The sequence below is a fragment of the Rhinopithecus roxellana genome, chromosome 8, assembly GCF_007565055.1.
Source record: "Rhinopithecus roxellana isolate Shanxi Qingling chromosome 8, ASM756505v1, whole genome shotgun sequence".
NCBI classification, from domain to species: domain Eukaryota; kingdom Metazoa; phylum Chordata; class Mammalia; order Primates; family Cercopithecidae; genus Rhinopithecus; species Rhinopithecus roxellana.
The window spans coordinates 1,044,040-1,066,238 of NC_044556.1; the positions used below are offsets into that span (position 1 = coordinate 1,044,040).

The 22,199-nt window shown below is 48.7% G+C and overlaps 1 protein-coding gene across 1 annotated transcript in view; it reads right to left on the minus strand.

The window, feature by feature from the left end:
- Positions 1-1,594: 1,594 nt before the first annotated feature.
- LOC104661016 (cytochrome P450 4F22) overlaps positions 1,595-22,199 on the minus strand; it is a 44,010-nt gene continuing 23,405 nt past the window's right edge. Inside the window, 11 exon segments of the mRNA XM_010361521.2 lie at positions 1,595-2,647; positions 3,144-3,226; positions 4,685-4,749; positions 5,642-5,775; positions 9,591-9,720; positions 9,833-9,899; positions 13,541-13,786; positions 13,788-13,809; positions 16,314-16,435; positions 16,642-16,769; positions 16,890-16,943. Coding sequence (XP_010359823.1) covers positions 2,470-2,647; positions 3,144-3,226; positions 4,685-4,749; positions 5,642-5,775; positions 9,591-9,720; positions 9,833-9,899; positions 13,541-13,786; positions 13,788-13,809; positions 16,314-16,435; positions 16,642-16,769; positions 16,890-16,943 — 1,229 coding nt within the window. The 3' untranslated portion in view covers positions 1,595-2,469.

Genomic DNA, 22,199 nt, shown 5'->3' on the forward strand with positions numbered 1-22,199 from the left:
CATGTCTCCTCCCTAGAGGTAAACTCTGGGAACCTAGGGCTCAAACAGTGCCTGCCTCAAGGCAGATTGCCCAATAAATATTTGATGAATTAATTAATTTTTTTTTTTAGACAGAATCTCACTCTGTCACCCCGGCTGGAGTGCAGTGGTGCAATCTCGGCTCACTGCAACCTCTACCTCCCAGGTTCAAGCAATTCTCCTGCCTCAGCCTCCTGAGTAGCTGGGATTACAGGTGCCTGCCACCACACGTGGCTAATTTTTATATTTTTAGTAGAGACAGGGTTTCACCATGTTGGCCAGGCTGGTCTCAAACTCCTAACCTCAGGTAATTCACCTGTCTCAGCCTCTCCAAGTGCTGGGATTACAGGCATGGGCCACCGCACCCAGCCTGTTGAATTAATATTATTGTCTCTAGTAACCTAGATGGAAATGGTCTACAGGCAAATGCTACCCAAAAGGAAGATGATACCACTATTATACCACCACTATATATACAATGATGGTGTGTGTGTATATATATATATATATAATAGTATCATTTTCCTTTAGTGTAGCATTTTATATGTATAAAATTGCTACATTGTCATTGCCCACCTTTTTTCGTTTGTTTTTGGAACAGGGTCTTGCTCTGTTGCCCAGGCTGGAGTGCAGTGGTATGATCATAACTCACTGCAGCCTCAAACTCCTCAGCTCAAGTGATCCTCCTGCCTTAGCCTCCCGAGTAGCTGGGACTACAGATGTGCACCATCACACTTGGCTAATTTTTTATTTTTTGTGGAAATGGGGTCTCACTGTGTTGCCCTGGCTGGTCTCTAACTCCTGGTCTCAAGCAATCCTCCATTCTCAGCCTCCCAGAGTGCTGGGATTACAGGTATAAGCCCCCACGCCTGGCCCCCACCTTTCATATTCCCATATCAGGGACTACGCTACCATCAAGTTCCCTCAGCCAAATACCTGAGCATCACCCTGACCACCTCCCTCCCCTCATCCCCCACTGCTAGATAGTCACCCCAATCCTGGCCCTTCCTGTTGTCTGGACCTCAGCTTCCCTCCTTCCCAGGGTCCCAACCCCCAGTGATCCCCCACAAGTCACCTCCCTGCCAGCCCTAGATCTGGCCATGTCCTATCCTGATCCGGCTCACACACTCTCCATGGCTCCCTATTGCCCTCAGCATAAAGCCTGTGCATTTGGCCCCTTCCTTCATTCCGCCCCCACTTCCCAGATCCAGCCACCTGGCCCCTGGTGAGTTCCTCAAACACACTCTGCTCTCCCTCAGCTCAGGGCATTTTCAGATGCTGTTCCTTCTGCCTGGAGTATTCGTCCCTCCCCTTGTCACCTACTAAACTTCCATTCCAGCATCGGAGAAGTTCTCCCTGACCTATCCCCATCCCTCTGCTATATTCATCCAGCACCCGGGGCCTCGCCTTTGGAGCACCTGTCCTGGGTTGTAAATAAACCTTTACACGTGGAATTATTTGTTCAACATCTGTCCCCCACCCCCTGAGAAGGCAGAAATCAGGGCCTGCCTGTGGTTCTGAAGCAGTGCCAGCAAACAATAGGTGATCTGTTGATGAAATAAATGAACACACAAACTGACCCCCAAAATCTGAGTTTATGTCCTAGGACAAATGGCTTTCCAGCCTCCTAGCCCACAGCTTCGCTCAGTTGCAGAGCCCCTCATTCCCATGCTGGGGGCTCCACGTGTAAGGGTCTGGCTGAGTTAGGGGGTGGAGGGTGGGGTAGGTCTGCATCCTTTGCTTTTATTCTACAAAAACAGAACACTCAGCAAAGGGTCTTTGGGCAAGGGAGGAAGGAAGGGGCTTACAAGGGTCTGAGTTTACAAAACAACAACAAAAGTAAGCAGCCTCGAGCCCTACGATCCAGCCTCACGCCTCAGCAGTCTGCCCATATGAGCTGAGGGCCTCAGGTGGGTGATGTCCGGGTTAAAAGCTCTGACGTCAGGCTCCAGATTTCCTCAATTTGGAAGCCTGCCAGGGGTTCAGCCAGGAGGGGGTGAGCCCTGAGTCAGAGGTGGGGCTTAGGTCCTCTGAAGGCTCAGTGGGCAAGTACTGGAGACCTGGATCTGCAGGGGCGTGGCCTGAGGACCTCAATCCGCAGGATCCTGGGGGCGGGGCCTGATCCTGAAGGGCGGGACCTGAGCCCAAGTGGGCAGGGCTGAGCCTGGTCCCTCAAACAGGACAGGTGCGAGAACTCAGGGGGCGGGACCTAAGCCTCAAGGGGCGGGATCAGACCCCCTAAGGGGCAGAGCCTTGCCTTGAGGGGCGTGGCCAGCACCATCAGGCTGCTCAACAGCGGTGCCTGGTCATCCAGGAGCTGAACCAGAACTTCGAGGGGAGTGGCCTATTCCCTCGGGATCTTTGGGGCGAGTCCTGGTCCTTCGGGGGCGTGGCCTCGGCCCGTCTGGGAGGGGCCTGGACCCCTGGGATCCGCAGGGATCGCGCCCACGCTCAGGCCCGCGGAGGCAGGGGCTCCACCTTGAGCCAGATCCCACTCTCCGTGCGCAGGATGAGCTCCGGCTTCCGCCGCACCTTGCGCGTTCGGTCCACGCTCAGGCGGAAACGTAGCAGTGTTAGTGCCACAACCACGCGCATCTCGGCCATGGCGAAGCTCTGTCCGATGCAGTTCCTGGAGGAAGAGGGGACAGGGCTCAGGCCCAGCTTCTGTGTGAGCACTGGTCCCTGGGCGTCACATGCCTCCTTCGAAAATGAAGCAAGCATCCTGGGCTGGGTGAGGGTTAAAGTGAGACCTCACGAATCGCTCAATTAATGTGACCTTGGGGTTGAGTGTCTGAATCCCGGTGCAGCCTCTTACTAGCTGTGTGTCCTGGACACATGGCACCCCCTCTGAGTCTCAGTTCCTTCATCTGTAAAAACGGAGACAAAGGCATCATAGAGCCAATGGGAGCGTGGGAGCCCAGAACTTAGGCCTGACACACTGTCGGTGCTCAATACCCAGGATGCTATTGCAGAGTCTGATTTGGGGGCCTCCTGGCACACTGGGGAGAGGGTGCTGGGTTTTCAGAAAGGAGGCCTGGTCTCTGCTCCTGAGAGGCACATTCCTGATCTTTTCCTGCCTCTGTTCGTCCACAGCTGGCTTGGACTGGGGGAAATAGAGGGGTTACCTGGGTCCTGCAGAGAAGGGCACGTACGCCAATGGAGAGCGCTGCTGTGGGTTGTCCGGATCAAAGCGGTAGGGGTTGTACACCTAGGGAGGAACAGCCTGGAGATGAGTCTGGGGGCTGCCCCAGACATCCCAGCCTGGCCCCCATCCCTGAGCCTCTGGGGGTCAGTAAAGATGGATGGAGAGCACCTCAGGGCCACCTCTTCCATTCCACTTTGCACTTCCTGCAATGCAGCCACACCTGCCTCCTTCTGTTGTTCACACGCACCAGTGAGATTCCACCTCAGGGCCTTTGCACTTGCTATTTCCTCTGCCTAGAACAGGTTTCTCCCTGATCCTTCATCCCCTAGGGTCTCAGCTCAAACATCTCCTCAGCAAGGCCTTTCATAACCACTCGAGCTAAAGTGCCTCATCCACCAGTTTTTATTTATTTATTTTTTTATTTGTTTGTCTGTGTTTGTCTTTGTTTGTTTGTTAGAGTCAGAGTCTCACTCAGGCTGGAGTGGAGAAGCCCGATCATTAGCTCATGGCAGGCTGGGCGCGGTGGCTCACGCTTGTAATCCCAGCACTTTGGGAGGCCAAGGCAGATGCTTCATCTCAGCTCAGGAGTTCAAGACCAGCCTGGCCAACATGGTGAAACCCCGTCTCTACTAAAAATACAAAAAAATTAGCCAGGCATGGTGACACATGCCTGTAATCCCAACTACTCCGGAAGCTGAGGCAGGAGAATCTCTTGAACCCAGGAGGCAGAGGTTGCAGTGAGCTAAGATCACGCCACTGCACGCACTTCCAGCCTGGGCAACAGAGCAAGACTCTGTCTCAAAAAAATAAATAAATAACCATAGCTCATTGCAGCTGGGCCCAAGCGATCCTCCTGCCTCAGCCTCCTGAGTGGCTGGCACTGCAGGTGTGCATCACCATGGCTGGCTAACTTTTTTTTTTTTAGAAATGGGGTCTCACTGTGTTACCCAGGCTGGGCTGAGCTGGAACTTCTGGCCTCAAACAATCTTCCCACCTTGGTCTCCCAAAGCACTGGGATTACAGACACAAGCCACCACATTGAGCCAACTTTTTCCTTTTTGGTAGAGATGGGGGTCTCGCTGTGTTGCCCAGGCTGGTCTCAAACTCCTAGGCCCGAGCAATCCTCCCACCTCAGCCTCCCAAAGTGCTGGGATTACAAGCGTGAACCACTGCACCTGTAAACCGGAACTGGCCCAGTTTTTCTTTCTTTTGTGCACGTATCAATACCCAAAATCTTATTTGATTATTGTCTTCCCCAAAACTTTACTGTGAGCCCCGTGAAGGCAAAGACAGTATCATCCTCTATTTTCAGAGCCCAGCACACACTCTGGCACACAGTAGGTGCTCAATAAATATTTTCTGCCCTAATGAATTAACAATGAGTGGGTGAATAAATGGCTAAATGCGGAGTGGTGAGGAGTGTGTGCAGTCAGGCCCTGCAACCGGCCCTGCTCTCTGGCTCCCTGGGGCGCAGGGGGAGGGGAGGACCTGAGGGCAGGGAGGATTGGGGCAGGCACTCACCTTGGAGTCAGGCCACACTGTGGGGTTGTGGTGGGTTCCATAGATGCTGACCAAACAGATGATTCCTGTAGGGAAAGATGGGATCAGTGGGGTCAAGGGGAGCCAGGCCTCCTCCAGAAACATCCCCCCCACCTTGGATCTCCCTAGAGCCATGATGTTCCCATGAGCCATCTGCCACCACCTTCTGTCCATCCTCCTCTAAAAAATTCTGCTGCCCTATCCACTCTTCCTGCCTTTCCCTAGGAGGACCCTATCATCTTCTTTCTGGCTGCCACATTGGCCACATGGGGATCTTTCTTACTCGCAGATCTGACATTGCTCCTCTTCAGCTCAGACACCTACATTGGCTCCCTGCTGCCCCCAGGATTGAGTTCAAACGCCATCACCTGGCACTCAAGGCCTTTCACAATCTGCATCCTGAGGCTCTACTCCATAAACATGCTCACTCTTTCACTTCCACACTCCAAGCCTCACCTCCCACATTCCCTCCTCCAGGCAGCCCTCCCTGCATTCCTCCCTATATTTGAGCTACTCTAGCCCGTCTCTCCGTTTAGCCCATTCCTGATTCCATATGCCTGGGAATGTCTGTGCCCTGCTGTATCTCCCCCAGAATGGGCAATGCTCAAAACCTGAGCCAGGGTCCCCAGTATCAACCAAGACAGGGCTTGGTCTCCAGGGAGTAGCTGGCAACTGAATGAAACTGACCCTCCCCAACTGCACCCTCACAGGCCCATCCCTGTGACTCTGCCTCCTTCCTTTCCACCTGGACTAACTGGGCTCTATCTCCCTGCACACACAACTGGGTTTCCTCCAACACGCCAGAAGCAGCAGGCACACAGAGAGCTACCCCATCTGCAGTGATAGTGCACCTAGGGCAGGCATGGCCCGGCCCCTGTGGACAACAGCAGCTACACATTGGAGGCAGTGCACCAGCAGCAGGGGGAACACGGCGGGCACCTTTGGGGATGATGCGCCCATCTGGGAGCTTGATGTCCTCCGTGCATTGGCGAGAGACAAGAGTGACGGGTGGGTACTGGCGCAGGCTCTCCTTAATGCACATAGTTGTGAAGGGCAGCTGAGTCAGATCGTCCCTGGGGAGAATGGAGATATAACTAGAAGCCAAACCACCAAGACACCACCTCCGTGAAACACACACACACACACACACACACACTCAGGAGCAGCTGGGCAGGAAACCAGTCTAGGATTTTAGGCTTGCCCCAACTTCTGCCATTTGCAGTTGTCTTATGCACAGGTGGGTAGTACTAATATTTCGTGTTTTGTGTATCTCGGGTCACACTGCAACCTCAGCCTCGCAGGTTCAAGCGATTCTCCTGCCTCAGCCTCTTGAGTAGCTGGGATTACAGGCATGCGCCACCATGCCCAGCTAATTTTTGTATTTTTAGTAGAGACAGGGTTTCACCATGTTGGCCAGGCTGGTCTCAAACTCCTGACCTCAGGCAATCCACCCACCTCGGCCTCCCAAAGTGCTGGGATTACAGGCATGAGCCTCAGTGCCAGGCCAGTACTAATAGGATGCAAAGTATCTGAGCATCGACCACTCAGAACAGCACTAGCACTGGGCCCTCTGCTGGGCCCAGCATTAAGTCTTTAATTGATGAATTATGTGGAGGCCCAGGGGCACCTAGGTGAGGTGTGAGGACAGCCAAGGGGACTCAGGGCAACAGCAATATGCCAGTTTATATGGTCCATTTCTGTACTTAAAAAACTGGTGCAGGACAGGTGCGGTGGCTCTGGCCTGTAACCCCAACGCTTAGGGAGGCCGAGGTGGGCGGACCATCTGAGGTCAGGAGTTCAAGATCAGCCTGGCCAACATCACAAAACCCCATCTTTCCTAAAAAACACAAAAATTAGCTGAGGGTGTGGTGGCGTGCACCTGTAGTCTCAGCTACTGGGGAGGCTGAGGCAAAAGAATTGCTTGAACCCAGAAGGCAGAGGTTGCAGTGAGATGAGATCACACCCCTACACTCCAGCCTGGGTGACAGAGTGAGACTCTTGTCTTTAAAAAAACAAACAAACAAAAAAAAAAACTGGTGCAGGTCAGGCATGGTGGCTCATACCTGTAATCCCAGCACTTTGGGAGGCTGAAGCAGGTGAATAACTTGAGCCCAGGAGTTCGTGACCAGCCTGGGCAACAAAGAGAGACCCTAACTCTACCAAAAGTTTAAAAATGAGCTGGGCATGATGGCACACACCTGTGGTCCCAACTACTCAGGAGGCTGTAGTGAGCTATGATCATGCCACTGTACTCCAGCCTGGACCACAGAGCGAGAGCCTATCTAAAAAGAAAGAAAGAAGGAAAGAAGGAAAAGAAGGAAAGAAGGAAGGAAGGAAGGAGGGAGGGAAGGAAGGAAGGAAGGAAGGAAGGAAGGAAGGAAGGAAGGAAGGAAGGAAGGAAGGAAGGAAGGAAGGAAGGAAGGAGAGAGGAAGGAGAGAGGAAGGAGAGAAAGAAAGAGAAAGCGAGAGAGAGAGAGAGAAAAGGGCATTATCTCCTTATAATATTATTGACTTAATATTTTTCCTTTGGACTTTAGGGCCCAAAATTGGGCTAATGTTAACTCTTGGTTCATGTTCTAGATTAGATTAGTTTCCTTAAATCAACAGGTTCTCTTTCTTTTTTGATGGAGTCTTGCTGTTTTGTCCAGGCTGGAGTGCAGTGGCGTGATCTCGGCTCACTGCAACCTCCGCCTCCCAGGTTCAAGCAATTCTCATGCCTCAGCCTCTCAAGCAGCTGGGGTTACAAGCACACACCAATACACCCGCCTAATTTTTGTATTTGTAGTAGAGATGGGGTTTCACCATGTTGCCCAGGTTGGTCTTGAATTTCTGGCCTCAAGTGATCCACCCGCCTTGGCCTCGCAAAGTGCTGGGATTACAGGCGTGGGCCACTGCACCCAGCCCAGGTTCTCTTTCAAAGAAACTTCATGGCTGGGCACAGTCACTCACGCCTATAATCCCAGCACTTTGCAAGGCCAAAGTAAGAGGATCACTTGCGCTCAGAGATTTGAGACCAGCCTGGGCAACACAGCGAGTCCCTATCTCTAAAAAAAACCTTAAAAATTAGCCAGTTGTGGTGGCACACATCTGTGGTCCCACCTACTCAGGAGGCTGAGGCAGGAGGATTGCCTGAGCCCAGGAGTTTGAGGCTGCATTGAGCTGTGACTGTGCCACTGCACTCTAGCCTGTCTCAAAAAAAATAAACTTCATCTTGCTAGCATCCCTGGCATAAAGGTATTCATCCATACAAACACCACTGTGAAAGCAGTAGCATGTTATTAAATTGTGGCTATACACCAACTCCTGCCCAGCTCTCTAAACCTGAGACATCTTCTCCACTTGTTAAAAAGGAAGTTTAGCAAAGTGTTCAGGATACAGTTGCACCCCACTGAGCATGTACCCCTGAGGCCATAATGCAAAAGATTGAAATAGAACCGAAAGGAACCTCCTCACTATGTGAATTGATGCTATTTAATGCTGCGGCTTTGTTTTCCTTTCTTTTTTTTTTTTGAGACAGGGTCTCACTCTGTCACCCAGGCTGGAGTGCATGGCATAATCTTGACTCACTACAGCCTCCACCTCCTGGCTTCAAGCAATCCTCCCACCTCAGCCTCCCAAGTAGCTGGGACTACAGGCACGCGCCACCCCGCCCAGCTAATTTTTGTGTGGTTTTTTTTTTTTTTGTAGAGATGGGATTTCGTCATGTTGCCCAGGCTGGTCTCAAACACCTCAGTTCAAGCAATCCACCCCCCTCGGCCTCCCAAAGTGCTTGGATTACAGGCATGAGCCACCGCACCCAGTCTAACGCTGTATTTTCTTTTCATCACCCAGAATCAGCTCGACATAGCATGAATCTGATAGAGACTGGGTTATTTGTTCTGATTTTCCACTTCCTCCCTGAATTAGAACTATATACCTGTACCCTTTGTCATATGATTCTGCAGTGCCTTCTGCTCAAGTGAGTGGAGTATATATATGTCCTGCCCCATTCATGCTGGGCTTGGTCACATGACTTGTTAGCCAATGCAGTGCTCTAGTGCAAGCAGAGCTTTTATTTTTATTTTATTTTTTTATCTATTTATTTTATCTTTTTTTTTTTTTTTTTTTTTTTTTTTTTGAGACAGAGTTTCACTCTTGTAGCCCAGGCTAGAGTGCAGTGCAACCTCAGCAACGTCCACCTCCCAGGTTCAAGTGATTCTCCTGTCTCTGCCTACCGAGTAGGGGGGATTACAGGTGCCCACCACCATGCCTGGCTAATTTTTGTATTTTTAGTAGAGATGGGGTTTCACCATGTTGGCCAGGTTGATCTCGAACTCCTGACCTCAGGTGATCTACCCACCTTGGCCTCCGAAAGTGCTGGGATTACAGGCGTGAGCCACCTCGCCCGGCCCAAGCAAAGCTTTTAAATTTCATGACTTTTTGTGCTTCTGGAATCTGCCTTGAGAAGAACACGACCCAGGGTAGCCTCTGGTCCAAAGAGAACAGAGATGAAGTATAGGAAGCAGATCTGAACCCAGCTCTTAGTTTGGAAGAAACTCTACTCCACTCAACCAAGAGCAGCAGCAACTAGAGTAATGAGCAGACAAGAGCAAGAAATATGTGCATACAAAAGCAATAAATAACTGCTGGCTGTAAACCACTAAGTTTGGGAGCTGTTTGTTATGCAGCATTATTGCAATAATTGTTGACCAGGACACTTTGAGAACTTCTGCATTATGAGGCAGGCATAGGCACTATCACTATGCCCATTCTATAGTTGAAGAAATTGCAACTCAGGAAGCTAAAGTGGTTTGTCTGAGGTCACACAATCAGTAAGTGGGAGAGAAGAGGCTTACACCCAAGGCTCCGGCCTCAACCTGCCCCCTCCCTTCCCTGAGCTCACACTCACCACTCCAGCTCCTCCAGCTCCCGGCCTTTCATGACTTCCTGAATCTCTTCCCGGCATTTCTCCTGGTATTCCGGATACTTTGCCAAATTGAACAGCACCCAGGAGAGCCCACTGGATGTTGTGTCGTGACCTGCAGGTAGATGAGGGTATCTGAATGGAGGCTGCCTGAGGAAAGCAGAGATGCTATCTACAGACAATGATGCCCCTTCCTGCCCTCCTCCAGCCTCACCCTACATTCTCACCCTCAAACATGAAGGTGTCTGCCTCAGCTCGGATATCCTCGTCTGACAGTTCCTTTCCATCTTCATCCTGGAATGGGCAGTAGAGGGTGCTCAGCCCACTTCATCCCACCCTCTGCATCCTAGGGGTTCCTCAAAACTCAGATATCTCCCCCCATCTTTTTTTGTTGTTGTTGAGACAGAGTCTCACTCTATCACCCAGGCTGGAGTGCAGTGGTGCAATCTTGGCTTACTGCAGCCTCCGACTCTTAGGTTCAAGTGATTATCGTGCCTCAGCCTCCTGAATAGCTGGGATTACAGGCACATGCCACCACTCACAGTTAATTTTTATATTTGTAGTAGAGATGGAGTTTCGCCATATTGGCCAGGCTGGTCTCGAACTCCTGGCCTCAAGTGATCCACCTGCCTCATCCTCCCAAAGTTCTGGGATTACAGGCGTGAGCTACCACACCTGGTTTCCCTCTCTCTCTTAAGCCAAGCTGTGGGGGGAATTATTCCAGGAAGATGGAAATATGCAACTTGTCTAATAAAGATGGAAAGTGCCCAGCATGGTGGCTCACGCCTGTAATCCCAACACTTTGGGCGGCCAAGTTGGGACGATCACTTGAGCCTAGGAGTTCAAGACCAGCCTGGGCAACATAGTAAGACCCCATTTCTACAAAAAAATAATTAGCCAGGCGTGGTGATGCATGCCTGTAGTCCCAGCTACTGGCAAAGCTGAGACAGGAGGATTAAGCCCAGGAGGTCAAGGCTCCAGTGAACCATGACTGCATCACTGCACTCCAGCCTGGGTGACAGAGCAAGACCCTGGGTGAGACATGCTGGTGAGGCTGTGGAGAAATAGGAACACTTTTACACTGTTGATGGGAATGTAAATTAGTTCAACCATTGTGGAAGACAGTGTGGCAATTCCTCAAAGACCACTTGACCCAGCAATCCCATTACTGGGTATATAACCAAAGGAATATAAATCATTCTATTATAAAGATACATGCACACGTATGTTCACTGCAGCACTATTCACAATAACAAAGACATGGAATCAACCCAAATGCCCATCAATGAAAGACTGGATAAAGAAAATGTGGTGGCCGGGCGTGGTGGCTCAAGCCTGTAATCCCAGCACTTTGGGAGGCCGAGACGGGCGGATCACGAGGTCAGGAGATCGAGACCATCCTGGCTAACACGGTGAAACCCCGTCTCTACTAAAAATACAAAAAAACTAGCCGGGCGTGGTGGCGGCCCCTGTGGTCCCAGCTCCTTGGGAGGCTGAGGCAGGAGAATGGCCGGAATCCGGGGGGCAGAGCTTGCAGTGAGCTGAGATCCAGCCACTGCACTCCAGCCCGGGTGACAAAGCAAGACTCTGTCTCAAAAAAAAAAAGAAAAGAAAAGAAAATGTGGTCCATATACACCATGGAATATTATTATACAACCACAAAAAGGAACAAGATTATGTCCTTTGCAGGGACCTGAATGGAGCTGGAAACTGTCATCCTTAGCAATCTAAGGCAGGAACAGAAAACCAAACACCACATGTTCCCACTTATAAGTGGGAGCTGAACAATGAAAAAATACGGATGCAGGGAGGGAAACAACACACACTTGGGCCTATCAGGGTGGCAGTAGGAGGGAGATTATCAGGATAAATAGCAAATGCATGCAGGGCTTAATACCTAGGTGATGAGTTGATAGGTGCAGCAAACCACCATGGCACATGTTTGCCTATGTAACAAACCTGCACGCCCTACACATGTATCCTTGAACTTTAAATTTAATTTAATTTAAAAAAAAATTTTTTTTGAGACAGAGTTTCTCTCTTGTTGCCAGACTGGAATGCAGTAGCGCAATCTTGGCTCACTACAACCTCTGCCTCCCAGGTTCAAGCGATTCTTCTGCCTCAGCCCCCAGAGGAGCTGGGATTACAGGCGCCTGCCACCACGCCCGGCTAATTTTTTTTTTCTCTTTTTAGTAGAGACAGTGTTTCAACATGTTGGCCAGGCTGGTCTCGAACTCCTGACCTCAGGTGATCCTCCCGCCTCAGCTTCCCAAGGTGCTGGGATTACAGGCATGAGCCACTGCACCCAGCTTATCCTGGAACTTTAAATTAAATTTTTAAAAAACAAGAAAAAAGAAAAGAAAGATGGAAAGAGGGACAATGTCAACAGTGGAGGCGAAAAAGGGAGTTCATATTTCTTGAGCAGCCTCTAACACCAAGCATCGCACTAGATGCCTGACAACCATGCTATAAAAGGAGAAACTGAGGCTCGGGAAGAAGAGTCATATGACTAAGGTCAAACATCCACTAAGCGACAGAACCAGGACTGGAATCCAGGACTATTTGAATCCAGAACCCAAAAACTCCACAGATACACCAATGAGTGACCATACAAGTGTCTCATCTCTTCAAGGTCATCTCCCTCCCTCCCTCCCTCCCTCCCTCCCTCCCTTCCTTCCTTCCTTCCTTCCTTCCTTCCTTCCTTCCTTCCTGACTTTCACTCTTGTAGACCAGGCTGGAGTGCAATGGCATGAGCTCAGCTCACCGCAACCTCTGGCTCCCAGGTTCTAGCAATTCTGTTGCCTCAGCCTCCCGAGTAGCTGGGATTACAGGTGTGCACCACCACGTCTGGCTAAGTTTGTATTTTTAGTAGAGACGGGGTTTCTCCACACAACCTGAAGTCAGGTTGGTCTGGAACTCCCGACCTCAGGTGATCCGCCCACCTCAGCCTCCCAAAGTGTTGGGATTACAGGCGTGAGCCACCGCACCCGGCCCAAGGTCATATATTTCATTTTTGCAATTGTGATGAGCTGAATGGTGCCCTGCCCACCCCTACCCCCACCCCCACCCCCACCCCACCCCGCTGCTAGAATTCGTAAGTCCTAACTTCTAATACCTCAGACTATGACCATGTTTGGAGAGAGGTCTTTGCAGAAGTAATCAAGACAAAATGAACTCATTAGGGCAGGGCCCTAATCCAATGTGACTGGTGTCCTTATACAAAGAGTGTCCTTATACAAAGAGAAGAAGGCAGAGACAGGCACAGAGGGAAGATGATCCACAGACATAGGGAGAAGACAGCCTTCTGCAAGCCAGGGAGCAAGGCCTGGAACAGATTCATCCTCCATGGCCCTTAGAAGAAACCAGCCCTGCAGATACCTTGATCTTGAACTTCTAGCTTCCAGAACTGTGAGAGAGTAAATTGTTGATGTTTAGGCCATTTAGTTTGTGGTACTTTGTAATAGCAGCCCAAGAAAACTCACCCAGTGAGTCTTACATGTTCTGACCCCATCCCAGACCCATGTGAATTTTTTTTGGTTTTGCATGTCTGTGTTGTTCTGTTTTGTTTTGTTCTGAGACAGAGTCTCGCTCTGTTGCCCAGGCTGAAGTGCAGTGGCACCATCGTAGCTCACCGCAGCTTCCAACTCCTGGGCTCAAGCCACACTCCTGCTTCAGCCTCCCAAGTAGCTGAGACCATAGGCATGCAGCACCACACCCAACTTATTTATTTTTTGTAGAAACAGGGTCTCCCTGTGTTGCCCAGGCTGATCTCCAATTCCAAGGCTCAAGCAATCCTCCCACCTCGGCCTCCCAAAGTGCTAGCATTACATGTATGAGCCACAACGCTTAATGGAGTTCTAACATTTATCATTTTATATGCAATTCCTGGGGAGGCCATCTAGGGAAGGGCTCCACCCTCCAGGGCCCAGCCTCACCCTGGCTAGGAGCAGCACATCAATGAAGTCCAAGGTCTTCCCTTGCTTGGCCTTAAGCCAGGCCTCGGCCCCCTGCTCATGCAGTGCCCGCCGCCGTTCCTGGATAACTTCAGTGGTGAAGTGGTGTACCATGTCACAGGCCTGCCGGAACCTCCGCCCATCCGCCGAGCGGTAGTAAATGAAGTCAAGGTAATGGTGCAAGCGATACTGACGCCGGACAGCCAGAGCGCTCAGTTCAATGATAGCAGGAGATATAATCACTCATCTTCCTGCCAGGGAGAAAGGAAGCCATGAGTGTAACCCCTTCCCCCAGCACAGCACAGCCATGGCTTGGCTAAGACCCATGGTTTGGCTAAGATAAGCCTTCACTCCCCATTGAGTAGATAACAAAGAGAAACCCTATATTAACTTTATTTTTATTTCATTTATTTATTTTTTAGATAGGGTCTTGCTCTGTCACCTAGGCTGCAGTACAGCGGCATAATCACACCCTTGAACTCATGAGCTCAAGTGATCCTCCAGCCTCGGCCTCCCAAAGTGCTGGGTTACAGGCCTGAGCCACCACGCTCGGTCCCAGGTATATTTTTAAACAGGCCCAAGGAGGGATAAGGACTTTCAACATAGGCATAGTAATTGTAGCATCACTAAAGCTAAATGGTTATACTCCTCAGCATGGGAGAGAATATTTGCAAATTATATATCTGATAAGGGATTGGTACCTAAAATAAATAAAGAATTCTTAAAACTTATTTTAAAATGGGCAATGGATATGAATAGGCATCTCTCCAGAGAAGGCAGAAATGACCAATGAGAATGTGAAAAGATACTTAACAGCACTGGTCACCAGAGAAATGCAAATCAAAGCCACAATGAGATAGTAGTTCACTCCACTAAGATGACTAAAATCAAAACTTATAGTAACAAGTGTTGGGCTGCACTCCAGCCTGAGCAACAGAGCAATACCCTATCTCTTAAAAGCAAACAAATAAACAACAACAACAACAACAACAACAACAAGCAAGTGTTAGTGAATATGTGGAGAAACTGGAGCTCTCACACTCACTGGTTGGAAGAGCAAAATGGTACAACCACTCTGTACCATGTTGAAACCCACTGAAATAAAGTTTAGCAGTCCCTCAAAACGTTTAAAATGGAATTACCATATGACCCAGCAATTCTGCTCCTAGGTATATAGCCAAGAGAACTGAAAATACATGTTCACACAAAAGTTTGTGCATGAATGTTAATAGCAGCATTATTCATAAAAGTCAAAAAGTGGAAACAATGTCCATCGATGGATGACTGGATAAACAAAATGTGGTATTATGTGGTAAATGGAATATTATTCATCAATGAAAAGAAATACATAATCGATACATGCTACACTATGGATGAGCCTGTAAAATATTATGCTGGGTGAAACAAACCAGACACAAAAGTCTGTATGATTCCATCTGTGTGAAATATCCATAACAGGCAAACCTATAGAGACAGAAAGTAGATTGGTGATTGTCTAGACCTGAAGGAGAAAGGGAAGGGCAAGGGTTGCTAAAGTGTATGAAGTTTCTTGGAGTAGGGGGAGGATTGATGAAAATATTCTAAAATTGATTATAGTAACGGTTGCACAACTCTGAATATACTAAAAGCAATTCAGGTGTATTCTTTAAGTGAGTAAATTGTATAGTATGTGAATTGTCTCTCAACAAAGCTTGTATTAAAAAAAAAAAAAAACTAATGGGTGAAACATGCTTGCAGGGAGCTGTCCTCAGTCCTGAAGTGGGCTTGTTTTTATGCTCTTATTGCAGTCTGTCGTTTTCTTGTTTACTTACTTGTTCATGGTTACTTACTTCCTACTGAAATGGAAGTTCTAGAAAAGCAGCATCTTGTCTTTCTTGTTGACTATGGTGTTCCCAGCACCTAGTTCAGGGCTGGCCCTTACTAGGCACTCAGTAAATATTTCTTGGATTAATTAATTATTTAATTTCTAAAGCCACCTTTAATTATTTAATTACTAAGACCATCTCTGCCTTATCCAACTGGAACATGTCCCTATAACGCCTAGAGTAACAAAGTCATTAGCTTGTTACTGAAGACCTACTATGTGTGGCAAGCTTTGCATTAATTGTCTCCCTTATTCCTTATGTCCCCACTTAGACTATAAACTTCACAGAACTGTGACTGTCTGTTGTTCACCACCCTGTCCTCAGCAGCAATATCATGGTGCCAGGCACACAGTAGGTGCATAATGAATATTTGATGAATGAATGAATGAATGAATGAACCAAGGCATTGATTATTTGATTCATTTACTCAACAAATATTCTCTGAGCATCAATTATGTGCCAGGGCAGTGCTACATCATTTTATCCTTAAAGCATCTCTCAGAGAGTAAGAGATTGACATCCTTTTTTTACAAATAAGGAAACTGAGCCTCAGAAAGTTGGGAGGACACTGTTCAAAGACCACACACTCTTCATAGTAGAATGAAAAAATACTAACATTTACTAAGCACCTACTATTTAAAAGCACCAAGCCATTGATTCACATTATCTCATTTAATTATCACACAATGACTAAGGGGAAGGAATTATGAAGTCACATTTTTTTAATTTAAAAAAAGTGAAGCTCAGAGAGTTTCCTGGAACCACATGGCCCATCCGTGGCAGAGCTCCCATAGGCCAGAGTTGTCTAATGCCTGGGAGTTCCTTTTCTCCTACCACCATCTTGCCCCTAGAGCAGCTGACTCCATAGTCCCAAGAAGGGTCACACTCACTCTTGGCAGTTGCTGTTGTAGCTGAAGACGCATTTCTGAAGACTGTCCAGGGTCATGAGGCTGATATGCTCAAACATATCAAGGGAGACCACTGAGCCCTCTGCCAGACGCCGCCATTTAGCCTGGAAGAGAGATACATGGTGATTGTGCATAGAAACCAGAGACAGGGAGTCAGCCTAACAAGGACCGGACTGCATTTTCACTACAAGCTCATTTTATAGATAAAGTCAGTGAGGCCTGACATCACATGGCTTGCCCATGCATGAGTTGGAGCCTGGACCAGCCTCACTCCCAGGACACCCTCTTCCCACAAAGCCTTGGGACTCACATGCATAACGTCAGTGCACTGGTTGAAGATCTTCATATAAGGCTTCAGGATGTCAAAGTGGAAGGCAGGTGTCAGCAGGCGACGGTGCCGGCTCCACTTGTCACCTTTGCTGAGCAGCAGCCCATCCCCTGGGCCCAAAAGACTGAGGTTAGGGACCTCTCCTATTACTCTGAAACCCTCCAAGGAACCCCACACTCTTCCCTCTCTTCTCTGAAGCCCCAGCCCCAGCCTACCCACTGGGCACTCACCTAGCCAAGGTTTTAGGAAGCCATAGAAGAGGTCATCCTTGGGGGCGATGGCAGCTGTGGAGGGTAAAGGGCCAATGATGACTCCAAATAGAGTCCTTCCTTCCTTCCTTCGGAAGTAAGGAACGGCAGGCCTTACCGCGGTTCACCTTCCTTCCTTCCTCCTCCTGAGGGAAGGCCTGTAGTCTTCCTTTTCCGGCGGTCTTCACTCCTTCCTTCCTTCAGGATGGGATGAAGGCCGTCCTCTTTCCTTCTTCAGCGTCCTTCCTTCTTCTTCTTGGCGTCGGCCTAAGGCGGGTTCTTCTGGCACGTTGCATGCCTCCTTCAGAGGTTCCTTCCTACCTCGTTCCTTCTTTCCTTCCTTCTTCTTCCTTCATTCTTTCCCTCTTCTTCCTTCTTTCCTTCTTCCTTCTGCTTTCCTCCGTCCTGTCCTTCCTTCCTTCCTTCCTTCTTCCTTCTTTCCTTCCTTCTTCCTTCTTTCCTTCCTTCCTTCCTTCCTTCCTTCCTTCCTTTCTTTCTTCCTTCCCTCCCTCCCTCCCTCCTTCCCTCCTTTCTTTCTCTTTCTCTCTCTCTTTCTTTGTTTCTCTCTCTCTCTCTCTCTTTCTTTCCAGAGTCTCACTCTGTCACCCAGGCTGGAGTGCACTTGTGCGATCTTCACTCACTGCAACCTCTGCCTCCCAGGTTCAAGTGGTTCTCCTGCCTCAGCCTCCCGAGTAGCTGGGATTACAGGTGCCATCATCACGCCCAGCTAATTTGTTTGTATTTTTAGCAGAGACAGGGTTTCACCATGTTGGCCAGGCTGGTCTCGAACTCCTAACCTCAAGTGGTCCACCCACCTCGCCTCCCAAAGTGCTGGGATTACAAGCATGAGCCACCACGCCTGGCTTCAAAACAGAGTTCTAACTCTTGACCTTTGCTTATGACTTCCTTAGGCCTCCTCACTGGGCTCTGACCTCCCACTGTATTCCTCCAGTCCATCCTCCACACCTACCCGAGAAAAATCCTTATAAAACACTGATCTCAATATGAGCCTCCCCTGCTCAAACGCCTCCCATGGCTCCCCATTGCGCTTGTAAAAAGTTCAGGTTCAGCCTGGCATTGAAACCCAATTCCATCTGGCCCCTGTATGCCTCTCCCACCTCACCCTTCAACATACACCAGAAAACCCTATTCTCATCACATATCGTGGATCACCTCTGAACCTTTGGTCAGGCTGAGCTGTCTATCCAGAATAGCCTTCTTCACCTGAGCCTTCCCCTTTTTTTTTCTGCCAGCTCAGGTCATCTGAATCACACCTCCTGTGCTCCCAGCCTCCAGCCTCGCCCTCTCCAGTGTGTCCCTCATGATGGCCCCAGGAGAATCTCATCTATCAGATCTGACCATGCCCCTTCCTGCTCACACACCCATCACCCTCACATACCAGCCCATTTTCAAAGCCCTGAATGATTTGCCTTTGTCCAAATCTCTCTCAAGACACCTCTGTCTTCCATCCCCCATTCGACATCACAGAACTAACACCACATTTTTTTTTTTTTTTTTTTTGAGATGGGGTCTCGCTCTATCACCCAGGCTGGGGTGTATGGTGAGATTATAGCTCACTGCTGCCTCCAATTCCTAGATTGAAGCGATCCTCCCACCTCCGCCTCCCGAGTAGCTGGGACTACAGACATACGCCACCACACCTGGCTAATTTGTTAATTTTTTGTATAGACAGGGTATCGCCATATTGCCCAGGCTGGTCTTGAACTCCTGAGCTCAAGTGATCCTCCAAATTCAGCCTCCCAAAGTGTTGGGATTACAGGCATAAGCCACCATGCCCAGCCACACCACAGAACTTTTCTCAGCTCCTCAAAAAGACCACGTGCTCTCTCTTCTCTGAGACTTTCCACCAGTTGCTCTCTCTGCCTCAAACACTCTTCCTTCATCCTGTAGTCTCAACTTGAATGCTTCTCCCCACCCCTGACCCAGCAATCACTCTGGATTGTATCCACTTAGTTACAGGCTCCTTAACAGAAGGGTTCATGTTGATCACTGATATATTATGCTAAATAAATTTTTATTAAATGAGTAAATAAGTCAATCCAAGGATGGATGAATGAAAGAATAAATGGGTGGATGGATGAGTAGATGGGCAGATGAGTACACGGATGGAAGAATAAGTGGATGGATGAATAGCAGATGGATAGATGGTGGGTGGGTGGATGGATGGATGAATGGATGGTCGGATGGGTGGATGGTGGATGGATGGATGAATGGATGGATGGATGGATGAATGAGTGGATAGGTGGGTGGTGGATAGATGAGTGGATGAATGAATGCATGGATGGATGGATGGATGGATTCTCCTTCTCTATACTGAACAGATTTGGGGATGAATGGGCAGAGGCCTGGGAAGGAAGTATCTGAAATTCGAGTGGTATCACTTTTACCTGAATGTGACTCAGCCACCTACACACACACACTCCCTAGGAATTGGCCAATTGCATACATAATCATCTGCCCACTCATCCTCCCATTCAACACACCTCTTCTGCTGCCTTTCTGTGCCCAACCCAAGTTGGGTGATGCTGGGGACCCACAGATGGCTCAGCTCTATGCCCTCCCTGGAGGAGCTCCTGAGCAGGGCAGGAAAGGGAAGCAGAGGCATGCCATGCAACTACCAAGAAGGTAGAAAGTGTGGTAGGTGCTAAGGAAGGCTCAGAAAAAGGGCTGTTGGAAGTCAGAGCAGGCTTCCTGGAGGAGGCAGCATTAAAGAGGAAAGCAGGAGTCCAGTCACTCCTCTCCTCTCCGCGCTCTGGACTCCAAGATAGGCTCTACAGGGATCTTTCCGACACCCAGATCTGGTCAATAGCTGCCCATGGCTCCCCGTCACTCCTAGGATAAAGTACAAGTGCATTCACTTTGCAGTCCAGTTCCTGCTTAACTGTCAGTCTCATTTCCTATTCCCCCCAACATATCACCTTCACTGCAGCCACCCTAAGTCACCTGAATTTCCCTGGAATTTTCACACATCTGCATCAGTGCACTGGCAGGACTTTCCATCTAGGACTCCTTCTCTGGCAAACTCCTAGGCATCCTTTAAGGCCCAGCATCACTGACATCTCCTCCAGGAAGCCTTCTCCAAACTCCCTTCTCAGCTGAACCATTGCTCTCTCATCCTCAGGTTCCTTTTCCACTCCAACTCTGACCACTCAATGCCAGGAAAGTCTGTGTCCACGTTCCTCACCAGTTTCCCCCTCCGGCAAAAAGGAGATGGTAGTCCAGGTGCAATGATTCGCACCTGCAGTCCCAGCACTTTGGGAGGCTGAGGCAGGAGGATCACTTGAGCCCAGAAGTTCAAAACTAGCCTGGGCAACACAGCAAGACTCTGTCTCTACAAAAATATTCTTTATAAAGAAAAAAAAAAGAAGGAGAGATGAGATGAGATGGTGTATGGAATACCCCCACACGGTGCCAGCATGGAGAAACTCATGCTCAGAAAACTGCATATCACTGTGTTTGAGAGCTTAGGTTCTGGGCCAGCCAGGTCTGGATTCAAATTCCAGCCCTGCCACTAACTAGATATGTAAGCCTGGACATGTTACCACTGCCAAAGGAGAAAATAGAACAATCCTCCCTCATGGTATCCCTGTAAGACTCAACAAGCTCTTGTGTTCCTGGCACATGGTAGGTGCTCATTAAACATGTGTGTATGTAAATATATAATTGACCAACTGTTGGCTATTTTTATTACTATGATTAAAATGATTTTTTATTGGCATCAAGAACTTGTGAGATAAATGTTTGGGTTTCCTGTTAATAGAAAATTAATGCAAGCCCTCTGTGGAAAACAGCAAAGTGATTTTTTAAAAAGTTAAGTACAGAATGACCATATGACTTGGCGATTCTACTTCTAGGTACCTACCCAAGAGAGAAATGAAAACATATGTCCACCCCAAAACTTGAACATATATGTTCATAGTAGCATGATTCGCAACAGCCAAAAGGTGAACAGATAAACAACAGCAGCAACAAAATCCATACAGTGAGATGAAATCAGCCCTAATGACCAACCTGGACAATATAGCAAGACCTCATCTCTACAAAAATAAAAATAAAAATTAGCTGGGCATGGTAGTGCGTGCCTGCAGTTCCAGCTACTCGGAAGGCTGAGGCAGGAGGAGGATCGCTTGAGCCCAGGACTTCAAGGCTGTAAAGAGTTGTGACTGCACCACTGCACTCCAGCCTCTGAGTGACAGGGTAAGACTCTGTCTCAAATTTAAAAAAAAAAAAAAGAAGAAACTGATTCATACTACAACGTGAATGAACTTCAAAAACATTATGTTGAGTAAAAGAAAACAGACACAAAAAGATCACATTTTGTGTAATTCCCTTTCTATGATGTACCCAGAATAGGCAAATCCGTAGAGACAGAAAGCAGATTCGAGGTTACCAGGGGACGGGAGGAGGACGGAAATGGGAAGTGATTACTCAATGGGTATAGACTCTTTTTATGGGGTGATTAAAAATTTTGAAGCTGGAGAATGCTGGTGGTTGCCCAACATGGTGAATACACTAAATACCACTGATTGTTCACTTGTAAATGGTTAATTATATGTTACATGAATTTCACCTCGATTTTAAAAAGATGACATAAAAGCAAGCCACAATTATATGTCTATATATCATGATGTTCTCTATAAAGCATGTTTACCTACTTTCTCTCATTAAAATTTCCTAGTCCAAAGGCCCATAAGATGATAGGGGAAACTGAGGCTCCAACAGGAGGTGGGCCCTCCTCCGGTCTCAAGGGCTATGCAGCTCCAAGCTCAGAGCAGCAAGCTACTCCCAGGTGTGGCCCCAGGAGGTCCTGATCGGGGGTGAAGTCTGTGACTGGAGCCTGATCTGTGTAATTCCAGGTGGGGGCACCCTGGGCCAAAAGGCTGACTCACAGCCCCACCCTCTCCATCCTGGAGTTCCCTATCTGGCTTCTCTGGTGGGGAACGCAGAACATCCCTCCCTCCACTGGAGGAGGAGAGGACAAGAGGCTTAAGCATCTGCTACACGCCAGCCCCTGCTGGGACGCTACTCCTTGGTCTGTTTGGAGTCTCAGAACCAGGCAGGATGGTGCTCAGGAAACTGATGCTCTGAGTGGGAGGAGGAGGGAGGAGGAAGGAGAAAGAAGAAAAAGAGAGGCCAGGCACTGTGACTCACACCTGTAATTCCAGCACTTTGAGAGGCCGAGGCGGGAGGATCACTTAAGGTCAGGAGTTCAAGACCAGCCTGACCAATATGGTGAAGCCCCGTCTCTACTGAAAAAAAAAAAAAAATTGC